The sequence below is a fragment of the Arvicola amphibius genome, chromosome 1 (genome assembly GCF_903992535.2).
Source record: "Arvicola amphibius chromosome 1, mArvAmp1.2, whole genome shotgun sequence".
Taxonomy (NCBI): domain Eukaryota; kingdom Metazoa; phylum Chordata; class Mammalia; order Rodentia; family Cricetidae; genus Arvicola; species Arvicola amphibius.
Window position 1 is genome coordinate 75,376,983 of NC_052047.1, and position 15,866 is coordinate 75,392,848.

Consider the following 15,866-nt stretch of genomic DNA (forward strand, 5'->3'; position numbering starts at 1 on the left):
TTTGTTTTAAAGAGAACTTTGACTTTTAAAGCATTGAAGTCTTTAAAAAGTTATGCTTTGTTTTATCTTCTGATATTAATATTAACATGGATTCTTGGGGACAAACAAGAAGGTAAAGTTTATGGTGTAATAGTGATGTGGTGGGTGTCAGGGTGACCAGGAGTCAATTGTGTTGGTTAATATTTCAACAGTTGGACACAAAACCTTAACTGAGAAAATGCACCCATCAGACTGGCCTGCAGGCAAGCTGATGAACGTTTTCTTGATTGCTGTGGGCGGTGCCATTCACGGGCAAGTGGTTCTGGAGTGTGTAAGAAAGAGTAAGCCAGGAGGAACAAGACAGTGAGCAGTGTTCCTTCATGGCTTTGGATTCAGTTCCTGCTGTTTCCCTTTATCATGGACCATACATAGCTGTAGAATAAAATAAACCTTTTCGTCCCCAAGTGTCTTTTGCTCCTAGTGTTTTATCACGGTAATAGAAATAAATTAAGACAAAGTCCAACAGTGCTGGTTCCACATTTTCCGTTGTTGTTCCCAATTTTTAAGAGTGAAGTCTAAGTGCCAAGGTGCAAAGTGATATGAATGAGTTTTCTACTTTAAAAGCAAATATTGTTTTAACCATTTAATAAACTTTCCTTTGCCATTAACTATATATAGCTGTCCTTCTTAGTGGTTTTGCTTAATTTTTGTGCTTTTTTTTTTTTTTTTTTTTTTTTTTTTTGAGACAAAGTTTCTCTGTGTAGCCCTGGCTGCCCTGGAACTCATTCTGCAGACCAGACAGGCCTGAAACTCAGATTCACCTGCCTCTACCTCCCAAGTGGTGGGAGCAAAGGCACGTGCCACCATTGCCCAGATCCTTCTTAGTATTTTAATGGTCACTGAACATATATATAATATATATATTTTGAAACAGTTTCATATAATCCAAGTTGGCTTCTGGATTGTAAGTCACTATGTTGCTAAGGCTAGCTTTGACACCTTTGATCCCCTGCTTCTGCCTCCCAAGTGTTGGTATTATAGGTCTGTGCACCTGTGTCTGGTATAGACAATGTATCTTAAGCACTTATAATGTAGTGAAATCAAGGTTCAGGTTGTGCTCTGAGCATTTTTTTCTGAGCATTTTTTTTTTTTTTTTGCTTCCCCTGTGTGCTCTGTTTGGCTTTTGTCATCCTATTTGGAATGACCAAAGTACACTTGAAACTCTGGTCTGGTGGCCCTCACCCACTCCCATTATCACAGAGCTGTGTATGTCATGATGAGGACGGGTGTTGTCTGTTTCTGTGAGGGGCTCTTGTAGCAATCACAGATGCGCATTGTATGACTATGTGTCTGGTCTAAAGTAGACGTTGGTTATTATTCTTCTTTGATCACTCTCTGTTTAATTCACTGAAACAGCGTCTCTCATACCACCCAGGGCCCACCAATTCTGGCGAGGCTGGCCAGCCAGCTTGTCCCAGTGATTCTCTAATTGCCTTAGGATTATGGAGCTGCCACACTTGCTGGGCTTTTACGTGGGTTTGGGAGATCCAAACTCTGTCCTCCAAGTGCTTTACCCATCTCCATAGCCCCAGAGACTCATGTCACTGCAGGTGACAACATCCATTTTCCCTAAGTGGGCTGTAGGTAGAGACCATTCATTTGTTTCCCAGCTGCCCAGACCCGAATAATCACACAGGAACTATTTTAATTACAACACTGCTTTGCCTATTAGCTCAGGCTTCTTATTCACTAACTCTTACATCTTAAATTAATGCATTTCTATTAATCTGTATATCAGCATGAGGCTATGGCCTATGGTCTGTCTCCTCCTGCAGAAGGATCATTGGCTGCCAAAGGAGGCCACAGCCTCGTGCCGATACAGATTAATAGAAATGTAAGAGTTAGTGATTAAGAAGCCTGAGCTAATAGGCCAAGCAGTGTTGTAATTAATATAGTTTGTGTGATTATTGAGGATTGGGCTGCTGGGAAACGAGTGAGCAGTCTCTGCCTATAGTGAGTGACTGGGGTAGGTTGTGGAGGAAGCATGAAGTCAGCAAGTGACACTCCAGAGCACACCGGTGGGGACCTTCAGTCATGTGAGGGTTTAGGACAGCAGTGGCAGAGTGCATCATTTTTTTTTAATGTGTCAATTTCTTTCAAAAATATTGTTTTGTGTCTGAATGTTTTGCCCATATGTATGCCTGTGCATCGTGAGCATGCCTGGTGCCTGAGACAGCCAGAAAAAGTTCCCTGAACTGTAGTTAACAGGCAGTTGTGAGCTGTCACGTGAATGGTGGGATATAACTGGAAGAACAGCCAGCACTCTTAATTGCTGAACAATCTTTGCAGCCCCCTGAATTTCTTGACAACCTGAGTCCTTAATGGTTTAACACCTTGTCAGATGTGAGCGTTTGATTTGGAGGTGACTGTTAAAATCTTGTGGATATGTGACTCTCTGAAATCTTCTAAAGTCCATCATGCCTTGTGTAGGATCACAGTCCTAGGTATACAGATGGACAGGAACTTCCGTGCTCCTCTGCATCTGGAGACCAGAGGTTAACCTTGGGTGCTATTCACTTTGTTTTGTGAGACCAATTCCTTGATTTGATCCAGAACACACCAATTAGGCTACGCTGACTGACCAGCAAGCCTGGGAGAGAGACCCGGATTTCCCTCCAGCACTGGGATTACAAGTGTGTGCCACTACTGACTTTTCTGTGGGTTCTGAGGATGGAAACCATAAACCATCTTGTGTGGCAAGCACTTTCCCCACCAAGCCATCTCTCCAGCCCAGGCTGGTCTTTTTTTTTTGTCTTGTGGGGAGGAGGGACAGGGAGAGGCCAGCGATCTGAAACCTGGTGCTCTTATATTCACAGTGAGCACTCTGAGCCAGAGCTTCCCACCCCAAGCCCAGTCTTCAGATACGGGCGCAAATAAAAAGACAACAACCAATGAAGAACACTGTATTAATGTTTATTTCTAATAACAAGAAACAGAACATCAGTCCCTTATTTGTACAAAAATACCTGAAAGTTTACAATTAGGTTCACGAGCCAAAGAGCTATATAGCACAGAGTGAAGCAAAGCACGCGGGAAAAAGGTTTTGTCTATTAATTAACACCCTCTGCATTCCCTGAAAATGTTTACATGTCAGGTCAGTTTCCGGTCACTGCGGTTTGCACTATGACATCACAAATCTACGATGAGCTACTGATGCTCACGGAGGCGCAGCGATCGGACAGACTGTCAGGTATTTAAGTGCAGAAAGGAGAAGACAAAACATCTAAGCTGAGGCACATATTTCTTCAAAGTTTAAGCAAACAAAAGAAAAAAAAAACACGTTCAGAAACTCTAACACCTAATAATATAACAGAGCCTACCTATTAAAACTCTAAAAACCCAAAGCATTTGGCATTTTCCTTCTCAACTTAGTCCAGGTGGCTACACGGAGTTCTCATTTAGAAAAGAAAATCACAGGCAGAGATTACAAAGTCAAACAGGCTCCAAAACAACCCTGAGCTGTCCCCTTTACATTCATGTCAATTAAATACAAAAATAAAAGTCAAATGTCCTTCAGTCTCTGGCTAGGGGGGCTGGGTACCCACTACCCCAGGGACTAGCTGTTTCAGGTGGAATTCCCAGCTGCCTGTGCAAAGGCTGGCGAGCTCGGGGCCACTGAAGTCTGCTACACACAAGGCGGGTTGCAGCCTTCGACAATTCACTTCGGCTAGGGAAGTACAAAATACTACGTCAAACCAGCTACATACAAAATTGTGAACCAGAGTCAAGCCTATACTTCCTTTTAAATAAAATGCATACTTATAAATATGAGATACACGTCCTAGCTGTCTACTGTAGAGGCAAAAGAGAAAAGGATTATGCACTGTGGGGACTGGTCTGTGTAAACTGGAGAAAGAAACCCTAGAGTTGTTTGCTGTCTGTTTTGTAAAGTTCTGACCTTAAGTCAGCAAAAAAGAAATGAGTACTGTAAAACTGAAATGTCCGTTATCTGTCCCTAAGGGGAAGATCAGTGGAAACCTGCTGCCAGGCATGAACTTGAGAATTATCTCATTGTCAACTGAATGATTAACTAGCTGCGAAAGAAAGAGAAATGCAATTGAGCATTTATGCTTAAGAAAATGTCTTACTAAAAAAAAAAGATAAAAGATAGATAAAAAGATAAAAAGTAAAAAGAAAAAAAATTCTTCATTTGTTGTAATAAACATCGCGTGGAAACACGGGTTGCGTGGTCTGTGAACTACAGTGTTTCTATACTGTGGAGCAGCTCGCAGCTGACTCGTTTACAAAGCGCTGACACATCTATCTTCCACTATGCCGTCAACCGCAGGGCAATCACGGGTGCTCCCTGGGGAGCACTCCAGCAAGTCGGGACTGGCAATCTAGTGGCTAGCTCAGGTTCAAAGGGCCAGTCAGGGGTGGTGTCAGGAAAGGAAACCTGTTCACCACGGTTGTCTGTGTGTTTCTCACGGGAGTCCTGTCTGCTACCCTCATGCCTGATAAATCATTAAGGGAACAACAGAGGGTCCTCCATCAGGGGACCCAGTGACAACTCCAGCCACCTTCTGACTCCTCTCTTGGAGGAGGAAGCAAACATCATGCTGCTAAAAACTGTCCAATGTTCACAACCACTGTGAGGTACTTCTCGCCCTAAGCTAGTAGAGGCAGAACCTCTGCATACCCTGCTCCTGCTGGCTTAGGGGGTTTTCAGTAGGGCGCAGGGGTCATCAAGCAAAGACTCAAAGCCAGCCTATGCCAGTGCCCTCTGCAGTGTTTCCTTATCTTTATCCATAGATGCTCAGATTGACAGAGCACAAGGCCAACAAGTTGACGTTTTCTCTTTAAATCCTTTAACCCCACGATCCCACCCCACCCCGGTGGGAGAACTGAAATGACTGAGGCTACTGCAGAGGGTAAAGGCAGCAATTATTCTACAACAGCGGGTGGCTGTGAAAACGTGAGGCACAGGGCACCCCAGATGGACTATGTGGCATCCACAATGAATACCAATGTGTTCCAAGAAGGCGTGCTGACATCAGTCTAAAGCTGAGGTCATGCAGCTGTGCTGTGCTGGGGGAACAGCGAGTTTTCCAAAGTAACGAGGTCTCCTGCACTGTGGAGAACGAGATACACAAATAAGAAATGACCAAACACCAGCACAACAACAATGGTGACCAGACTGTGGGAGTTTGACTGAGTCCACAAAACATGCTTGGTGTCACCCACAGTCGACACCTTTAATTTGATTATTTTATTTTTTTTTTTTTTAAAAAAAGCTTTTCAAGTATGATGGGAAGGACTGGGGTATCTATAATGTAGGAGCCAAATCCACACTGTGGCAACCTGTGGAAAGCAGGATGCCCTCAAGAAAACTTTGGGGACCCATTATTTTTTTTTTTTCCAAGCTGAAATCTGCCAATTCAAAAACTCTTTGTCTCATCTGGGTTGCAAAGCCACATCCCCTCCTACCATAGGCTGAGTACAACATTGACAACGAAGAAGGAGTGCAAAAAAGTGATACAAAAAAGTAAACATCGCGGTTTTAATTGTCAAGATTACTCCAGGGCAAGAGTTCATTTCCAATCACTTCTCTGCGGTTTTCACCCTACGTGGCCTAATCAAAAATCGTCATTCCAGTTTCTTCCCACACTTGCACTGGATCTCAACCCTCCCCCAATTTAAATGGCTGACGCAGAGGGAGGTGGTCCTGCTTGATCCGCAGCGGCAAATCTTTGTGAAGTCCAATAACTAATTGATGTTGGTCGGTTGGCACCGATCGAAAAGCTATGTTGTTCTGAGTCCTTGGGTGGGAGCAGGTGTGTGTTCTCCCCCGCATGCAGGCGTCTCCTCTCCGTTCCAGTGTTGCTGCCTCCAGCCTCTGAGAGAGGGCAAGGAGGTCATAAGGCCACGCGGATGCAGTGGTGCTTCAGCTTGCAGGGCAGAACACCTTTGTTGAGCTGGTAAAAGTCGACCAGCTGGATCAGGTCGGAGAACTTGGTGTTCCCATCATCCAGAGTGAAGAAAGTCTGCCCATCATCCTCACACTACAAAGACACAGGAAATACTTGCCATGTTAGAGGAGGAGGTGACCTTGGGGGACAACCCATGGCCTGTGGTCAGGAGACAACTTGCCTGCTCATAGCTTTGTTCCTGAGAGCCATACACACAAATGTGGCAAGGTAGGTCAGAAAACACGGTGGGTAGGGAGCCAGCATCTGTGTTGGGTGCTGTTGCTGTAACCTCACTGTATGATACCAGGAAAGGGGCAAAGGCCACCTGGCATGGCTTGGCTGCACAGCTATCTGAGGTTCAGAAGGGTTTTTAAACTGCTCCTAGCTCACCAGACTCAGGAAGCCAAGTTCACCAACCAACTTGGATATCTACCACACACAGCTCACTCTGCAGTTATTCTTGTCAAAGGGCTCAGTCAGTTTCCTCAATAGCCTGAAGTTCACCTGGCCACTGTTAGCATCTGGTAGATGTAGGCCCTCCTGGCTAGTTACACATAAGCTCAGAGGTCTCAAGGAAACAGCACCATTCTCAGCACCTTTCCCTCAGAGACTGGAGGCTGTCTGCTACACTATCTATAGTCTGTTATGTTTAAGCTGGATACTGCAACTTCCATTAGGAATGGAAGCAAAAAGAAGGACTGGTTTGAAGGGATCAGTACTTACGGGCAAGATCTGGAAGTTTTTAATCTTCTGGTGGTGGCACAGAGTCAGTACAAACGCCTTTGGATTACTCTGGCTGTCGCGGAGGAGGAACAGCCTGCAGAGTGGGAAACCAGCAATTGATTATTGATTCTTTTTAAACCCAAGTGTATTTCTCATGTATGAGCACACATGTATACATAGGCACATCAGCTAGACCTGCCTGATAAAAATGGGCTTACAGCCATGACACTTTGGTGTTTGGGCACCTGAGTGGCTTTCAGTGGCAAGAGCATCCAGAAGGTAGTGTCATTTGACACAGAAAGAAACCAGGGATCCTTGAGAACATGGCTGACTCTGGTAAGGCAGGGAAACTACAAAGACGAAGGTGAAATGTTCTATTTTAGAGCGTTAGAAAGTGCTCGCAGTCCAACAGGAACATGCCAAAATTACCCAAAGAAGAGAAGTTTTTCCTTAGAGAAGTGACCTAGTGAGTGGTGGAAGACTCACCACACCCTTCCCTCGTGGCAAGGAAGAAGAGCTTCTGTGGGAGCTAAGGGGATGTGACCTTGAAAAGAAGCAGTATTTCCTACTTCAAAGTGCCTTACACTTCGTAAGAAGTGAACTATCAGCTGATGGGACAGGAACCAGACTGAGACCATCTTCATCAAGTATCAGACCACCACTCTGGGGACAGAGCTAACGGACTTCAGATATCTCCTATCATTTCCTGTGTACTCTTGTCCTAGATATGCGAGCCAGTTCTAGCCAAGGGATGCTGGCTGGAATAAATCCAGATACCACCGGTCAGGTCTGGCTTCTGCTCAACAGGAGCTGACTATAATGCCTACAAGGAAGGCAGATGCAGCACCTAAGGTTGTGAATTTTCCCCCCTTGTTTGTAAAGCATACGAGGGGCACGCTAAAAATTTAAATATGTGACAACTGTATCACCGTTTGCTTCCTGGTTCTCATAATACCACTGTGGTTAGGTAAAACCACACAGAGCTTCCATTCAGGAATTACTAGGAATAAAAGGACATTAAGCTATAATTTACTTTTAAATGTTATTAAAAAAAGGGAAGCAGTGACAGAATAAAAGTGCTGTCCTATTATCACTAGAATTTTGGGTAAAGTTACACAGCAGAATTGACTGAATTCTTCTTGTAACTTTTCTACAACTTCGAAACAATCATAAAATAAAATGTAAAATGGAACAGCACAAAGAGGCCTAACAATGATGCTCTCCAACCTTGGAGTGCAAGAGGTAGTCCACACACTAGGAAGGAAGAAAAGCAAGTTTCCAAGTTCTGCTTGGCATTCTGAAGAGGAAATGTCATGAATTATTAGACCAAACTACTGCCATTGGTGGTGTCGCCAGCTTGTTGAGTGTAATGTTAGACCAGAACGTATTTAAATAGGACCAGGGAATCCACACTTGAAAGGCAAAACACATTTGTTAACTTCTCAGTGCCTTTAAAATGCAAATATCCACCCTGATTCTCCAGGGGGCTTCGCCATAAAGCCCCATACACTACCTAACTCTGTAACCTCTTTGGCCAAGCATTTTGAAGAACAAACTCTTCAGAATTTGTACATTCTGGGAAACACCAACCAGCACGTTATTCCACGGCTTGGTGTGGCCAGATTTATAGGGAGAACGTTATCTTGGACTCAAGATATGTAACATGTTTCTCTTGTATGTGGAATCCAGACTTAACAATATATTTCTATCTGTATCTGTGGTGACCACATGAAACCAGTGCAAGCAGAAGGGAACCTACTTGGGTGCAGGAGAGGGACCACTGGGAGACAAGGGACAAAGAAAGGCAAGAAGGGAAAATATGGAAAAAGTAAAATGGCAGATATGAAATAAAACTCCATAAAAAAGCCCTTCGTTTTGCAAACCCCATTTGTCTGGGGTGGGGTGGTGGTGGCGGCGGCATCATCACGGGTGCCATTGTTGTGGAACATGTTCACCGTAGTCAGGATGACATGCTTACTCACTCACAGAAACCTGGGAGCTTGGAGTGTTCCTGTCTCAAGTCATTTATCTACCTACCATTTTTATCTGTAGATAGGGAGCAAGGGCAGGATGAAGGCAAAGGTGAACACTTGCCCTGGGCTGATAGCAGCGGTGATAGAGTTTGCACCCTGTGGTCCAAAGTCTCTTGCTGGCCATGGTCACCCTGTGACAGCTATGATGTTAGTGCTTGTAGGGTCACCTGCTACAACCATGCTTCCAGTCATTCTGGTCAATGGCTGCCATCATCTGCTACATACACACGAGTGAAGCCAGCCTCTGTTGCCCTGCCCAGCTTAGTAGAGACAACCTACTTGAGCAGTCACAACTGCAGAAGCAAGCCTCTTGAGGTCTAAGTCATAACAACCTTAGTAAAAGCCAATTTTATAAAGTGTATAAATAAAAAGGTGTTGCTGATTTCTTTTTTTTTTTTTTTTTTTTTTACTATTTGTTTACTGACTTAGAAAGAAAAAAAAATAACTAGCCTTGTCCTTTTCTATTTGAGGGGTAAAGGGCACATCTGGATACATCCAGGACAGGAGAGTTCAGAGTCATCTCTGCCCTTAACTTGGCAAGGCCAGCATACTCTGAGTTGGCTTCTGCAGGGAACTGTGAGCACTCAGTAAGTCGTAGCTTCCATCAGTGGGAGTTTCCTTACCCGTCCACGAGACCTTGTTGCTTGATAATCCTGTGGGACTCCTCACGGGAGATACGTCCATGAAACCAATGCTGAGTTCTGTGAATCACTGTAGGGAAGATGGAGGCGGACAGAGGGTAAGACCTGGCTCCCCTGTAGATAGACCCCAAGAGCCAGCCAACTCCAGTCAACTTGGATCTCAGCTCTAGCAGCACCACGCACAGCTCAGAGAGGTTCAGAGAGCAGGGCTCTTCTTTGCCTTTACATCCAATACAAAGTGATTAGCAGTGCTTACCCGAATTCAGGGTAGAAGGATGAAGGGGGCTTTGGCTGCTCAGAATATTCATCCTTGTGCTTCGCTTCTGCAAAAGAGATGCCTACTTTAGCAAAGATGAGAGACTGATGTACCAAGTCATCCACTGCCCAGGACAGGATGATTGTGCAAGTGTCCCCAAACACTCAGACTCTGATGATACCACCTGACTATGGAGAATGAAGAGTTTCTTGGCCAAAATGGTAAAGCAAATGCATTTTGGTTATGTCTAGCCAACCGTGCACTGAGGCATCAACGTGTTTCTTACTCTGACTACCTATGATGTAAAATCTGGAGAGTCAGCAGAGCAGCACAGGCTATTGCATTAAACCCTGGCAGTTGGCAGAACACTGTTCTCCAGAGTCCCTGTGCTGAAGACTTTTGCCCTTTTCCCACACTATGGCTGCAGGACTGGGAATGTCTCCGAAGCAGAGCCCTGGGCAGGTGTTATGCACATGGTCTTTAAATTTCAGGGAAACCTGAGCTGGGAGATAATCTTCCCATCTGCAGATTCAGCACTTGAGCTTAGTGCGAGAACTGTTCCCTGTGGAGCCCTCCACAAACAGCCACTAGTAATTCATCAGCAGGAGCTGCTCAGGACAGAGTGGTGTGGAAGGCTGACAGCAGGGAGGGCTCCCGGGGCAGCCGCTTCCTGCACTTACTCCCATAACTCCCTTTCACCAGCACCAGCAGAACCCTTTTGGCAAAACCTGGGTGTTGTGTGTAAACAGTTTCAACCAGACTAGGGCTAGTGCCTTACCCGCCAGGCATGGCCCTCTTCCAGGGCAGCGCTCTGAGCTTCAGCCGGATTATCAATCACTCTTCCGGTCTGTCCAGAAAAATCCATTGCCACCAGAGAATTTTCGGAGACGCTGCGCTGTAAAACAAAGGCCACAGATACTAAGATACAAAGAAATCAGCCAGGGTAGCATGCTGGAGACCACCCCATGAAATTATCATAAAGACACTGGGAAGGGAGCTATAGAGTTCCCTGTTTCAGGCAGAAAACTCAGTGATTTAAGTGGGACCAGGTTAAAAATGGCAAAAATGGCTTTGGGCTTGGTTTAAAAAGAAGGGAAGGAAGGGAGGTTGGCTGATCTGTCCCCAACTCCTCACTGTAGACCATGCTTGGGGCAGTAGTTCAGCAAAGCAAACACTAGACTCTTCTATGACATGGCTTGCTCTCACTTGCTCCTGGGAATAGGTACAGAGGACCTTTAAGATCACATTGGTAATATAGTGCATGTCTGTACTTTTAGAGAGCATGAGTGGTTATACTCTTAACATCCTCACCAGGGAATGACTTCAGCATCCATGCGCCCCATGACTTAAAGGAACAAAAGCCAAAGATAGGCAAGATGGCTCCCTGAGAGCTGGAAGTGGCTGCTGATGTTTTTGCAACAGGTTAGGCGTGCTACATTGAGGTTCCCATAGCTCTTGACTGTCGAAAGTCCTCTACTTACCACAGGGGTGTTGAAAGGAGAGAGCAAAGCCTTCCTCTGCTGCGGGATGCGATAGTTTTGGTACAGGAGCATTCCATACTGAAGAGGAAAGACTAGAGTCAGTACCAGCACCCAAGAGCTCCCACAGCCCCATCCCACAGCAAACCCCACAGCTGGGAGGGCAGTGTTGATACACAAGAGCCGACTACTCTCTGCCAAAGTCCCCCCATGAGCCTAACATGCTGAAGATGGCGTGCTTCTGTTCCGTTCTGCCTCAGAACTTGTATCCTGGAAGAGAGGGGGCGCTGACTGGTCTGGGACTGTTGGAGTGGGAAACAAACAGGGCAGCAACACATATCATGATACCAAGGTCAAGAATCATTACCTTTCCTGATTTCTGCATGAGTCAAGTACTATACTAAGTGGTCTACTTCATTGCCTACTCCCCATTTTTATGATCTATACACTATCATTAGCCTCACTTTACTGATAATGGAACTGAAACACAAAGAAATGAAGCAAGTGATCCAAGGCCACGAGAAAGCAAGAATTCATGACTTAAGTGCACATAGCCGGTTCTAAAGCCAGTCTCCAGAAGACAGAGGTCTCACATGCTTTGGACAGCCCAAACAATACTCCCAAACTATTGATTCAAAACACCAAACTGGAAAGGAGGGGGGGACGAGGGGAGAAAGAGAGATAGAGAGAGAGAGAGAGAGAGAGAGAGAGAGAGAGAGAGAGAGAGAGAGAGAGAGAGAAGGAGAGGGGAGGGGGAGGGGGAGGGGGAGAGAACAAGAGCGAGCACCAGGAAAAAGAAGGAACTTTTGGAAGTGGTCACATCATCTTCACAGGGGGCAAACCCTCTCGCAGCTCTTGGTCCTAAAGTAAACACCCCTCCCTAAAGCACAAACGCGTATCACATGACAAAACTATTTCCCATGAGTGTGAGTGCACTCCTGTGAGAGGAGAAGACAGGGAAGACAGTCAGGACAAAGGTTTGAAGTTAAAGACCACCAAGAATTCCCCCATATTGTTGAGAAGACACCAAGCTACAGAGTCAAGAATACATAAACGAGATGCATCATGAGAAAACTGCTAAACACAAAAACAAAAACAGAGACAAGGAGAAAACATCAGTACCAAAACAGGTAACTGACATCTTTCATATAAACGATGAACTCCAAAGGACAGCGGAATGGTGAAGATGAAGTAACTGCTACTAATGAGCTGTTCCTTCAATAGCAGAGGCAAGACTAAGAGTTTCTTCGGTCCACACTGCAAGGAATGCTAAGAGCTGAGTTCTTTTAGTCCCGCAGAGAAGAATGCATGTTTGGGGAAAAATTATAGTGCAACTAAGCAGGTGATTAAAATAAAAATTGGGTATATAAATCCCAGCAGCAGTGCACTTGAGGGGTTTAATATACAGAGAATGGCTATTCACAACAAGGACGTTTCAGACGGCTGGTGGGGGAAACGGAGAAAGCTCTTATGTCAGCCTGACTGGTGAAAGGACTAAATCACACGGCTTTAGTAAGTCAAAAAGATGCATGTTGTGGCGCTGTGGTAGCCACTGGAAAACAGAAAATCAATGGATGAGAAACAGGCATACAGGGAAAACATAAATGGAAATAGTTAATGTAAAAGAAAAGCTATGCAAACACTAATCAGATCAACTGTGGCAGCAACGCTAACGTTAGACAAGTAAGACCTTAGGGCAGAGCATCACTGGAAACAATAAACCGTGTTTCACCATGACACAGACTGAGGAACCTGTCAGATGTAAACAACCTCAACTTCTGAGCACCTAGTAATGCGTACACAGTCAGAAATGCATGGTTTGTATATAGTCCTTCCTATCAGGGAAATAACTGTCAGGGGAATTGGTTCTGGATGGAACACACTACAAATAACAAAACAGCTAGTATTTGCACAGAACCTACGTGCCTCTTCCCACAGACTGCAGTCCAGTCCAGTGCCTTCTGTCACTCTCTACCTTATCTTTTGAGGTGGAGCCTCTCTCACTGAACCTGGAGCTTGTCATTTGGGGCTAGAATAGCTAGCAAGCAAGCCCCTGGGAACGGCCTGTCTCACCCACTCCCCAGCACTGTCGTTATATGCAGACCACCTGCTCAGCTCTTTATGTGCATGCCGGGGCAATGAAACTCGGGTTTTTAGACTAGCACAGCAAAAACTTTACATACTGAGCCACCTCCCCAATTTGAAATATAATTTTATTAAAGAGCACTTCTCATCTATTTTGGCTGGTTCTGAGAATGTGGAGCCTGTGGCTAGGCAAGGCCGACTGTATACCTACAAGTACATGCTTGTGTGTGGTCTCTCTCTGTGTATGTACACGTGTGGGGAAGTTAGAAGTCAATGGTGCTGTTTTCCTTAGTCATGTTTTGAGACGGGGTTTCCCACGGATCAACCAGGAGCCCCAGGAAGCTTCCTTTTTCTTTCCCCAGCACTGGGGTTACAGAAGCGTACTGCTACATCTGGCTGTTCCTGTTGATGTGGAATTGAATTCAGGTCCTTATGTTTTCATGGCAAGGACTTTATAACTGAGCCATCTTGCTAGTCAAGCAAATACGGGTTTCTGTGTCTGCATAGACAATGGAGAGCTGAAGATAAGGGGTTAAGCTTGCATCAGCTTCTGAGAGATGACCTCTTAGTCATTAGAATGGCCTGTCTAATATATGTGCTTAACTGGTGGGGCCATGGGCCAGACCACAAAGCTTATGTTGAGTGTGATTCATGCTGGGCCTGGGGCCATGTTAGGGACTAAGGCCAGCCACATAAGTGATAGGTCTATATGGCCAACAATGCATGGAAGTTGGGGTCCACAGTAAGGCTTGAGTGAGCTTCCCCAGTCAGTAATGCTCTGAGTGCGTTATGAGACATTTTAGTTAGCAGATTCAAGTACGGTGTACCTGACTCCTCTCTTCTGGATTACTTTTAAGCCATTCACTCATATCTACTCCTTTCCCTGTAACATTGCGGATAAGAGCTTTGCTGAATCTGTAGCCCTAGTTCATTAATGATGGGGAGGGATCTACAGAGGGTCTTCCAAACTTGCCTACATGTCTCTCCCCATAACACAGTGACATACCTAGTAAATCTAAAATCTACAGTGTTCTAAAATCAAATCTTTTGAGCAACAATATAGTGTCTCAAGTAGATATCCAACATTTAATTTTGTGTGATAGATCACAGTTAAAACCTAGGCAAGTATATAAAATTATGTCAGGCTGTGTATAAAATATATGCATGAAACAAATGCATTTCATGTTTAGACATAGGTTCTATCTCATTATGTTTATGTAAATATTCCTGTGCCACAAAGTCCACAGTACTTCTTGTCTCAAGAATTTTTGAGAAGGGTCACTCAATCTGGAATGATCCAAATTTGGGAGTAAATTACCCTTATATATATATTTTCCCTTTCAGTGCCTTTGCTCTTTATTTGGCTCAACTTGAGTGTCTTTTTAGAATATCTTCAAGGAGACACTTAGATCAGTGACTTTAAGCTTTACTTTTTTTATTTCCTTTTTTAAAAACACGCATTTAGCATTAAAAATTTGCCTCTCATAGCCAGACAGTAGTGAAGTTCACCTTTAATCCCAACACTTAGGAGACAGAAGCAGGTAGATCTCTGTGAGTACAAGGCTAGCCTGGTCTATAGAACTAGTTCCAAGACAGCAAGGGCTGTTACACAGAGAAACCCTGTCTTGAAAAACCAAAAATTTGCCTCGGAAGTTCTACTGTAATTGTAACTTGTGGAACTTTTATAATTACTCATGTGACAGATCTTTTGATTTTCTTTTACATTCTATCCTTGATCTATGAATTATTTTGAATAGATCATCTCTGTAAGTAGGTATTATGCATAAAATTATACTTTATTTGCATTGTATTTTATGACTTTTATCTCAGTTACTAAGGAAGTTCACTGTTTTCGTATTTACTGTTTGTAGTTGAAAGACTATAAATTTGCATTGTCTCTACCTAAAAATACAAGGACCTACATGGTAGTACTTGCATTCACACAAAGTCTTGAAATTGTTAAGCCATTAGCCATTTACGCACCAGCTGTCTATAGAGTTACTTTCTTTCATTTCCTTTTTTATTTTAGTTGACTGGGCTTTAAAGATACGTGTATAGTCCAATTAATGGTATTTCCTTTGTAATTCCTTCTATTGCTTCAGAAGCAAAAGAAAGTATGACCTAACAATGTTTCCTGCTTCACTGCGGTGTAGACCCTCACTTCCTATTCACATCAAATTAAATGTGGCTCTCCTCAACAGTAAAGGATTAAGATGACAGTGCACTGTTTTGTTTCTTTGTATCGAGAGACAACAGCCATGTCTCCACATTTAGAACTTGCCATGAAGAAATATTCTTCTGGGCTGATGCGATGCCTCAGTGAGTAAAGGTGCTTGTCACTAAGCCTGAATTTGGTCCCCAGAACCCACGTGGTGGAAGGAGAGAACTGATTCCCCCAAGTTGTCCTCTGACCTCCACACACAGGCCCACACACACATTCCCCTAAAGAAACTAATTAATAAATTAACATAATAAAGGACCATAAGCATCAGTAAAGTTCACAGGAGTTTAACATTACAAATGGGGTTGAGTTTGGGGATCTAATGAAAGGAATCCATTTGCTTTGTGAACCCATTGTGTATTGACAGATTCCCTTTATTACCTAGTTTTCATTCTGGCCATTAACCCTGGAAGAACCAACATGTTGAATAAAAGGACAGATCTCTCTCTAGTAACGTAGTGAGACATGTAGGTTCTCAAGT

At 44.2% G+C, this 15,866-nt stretch overlaps 1 protein-coding gene across 3 annotated transcripts in view; it reads right to left on the reverse strand.

Moving 5' to 3' along the window:
- Positions 1 to 2,931: 2,931 nt before the first annotated feature.
- Positions 2,932 to 15,866, reverse strand: part of Grb10 (growth factor receptor bound protein 10) — a 126,700-nt gene continuing 113,765 nt past the window's right edge. For all 3 annotated transcript variants that reach the window (XM_038345906.1, XM_038345900.1, XM_038345892.1), the window contains exons 12-17: positions 11,083 to 11,160; positions 10,380 to 10,496; positions 9,602 to 9,668; positions 9,328 to 9,415; positions 6,672 to 6,765; positions 2,932 to 6,041 (exon numbers count right to left, since the gene is read on the reverse strand). In XM_038345906.1, the coding sequence (XP_038201834.1) occupies positions 5,895 to 6,041; positions 6,672 to 6,765; positions 9,328 to 9,415; positions 9,602 to 9,668; positions 10,380 to 10,496; positions 11,083 to 11,160 (591 nt within the window). In that variant the 3' untranslated portion in view covers positions 2,932 to 5,894. The remainder of the gene's footprint in view (positions 6,042 to 6,671; positions 6,766 to 9,327; positions 9,416 to 9,601; positions 9,669 to 10,379; positions 10,497 to 11,082; positions 11,161 to 15,866) is intronic.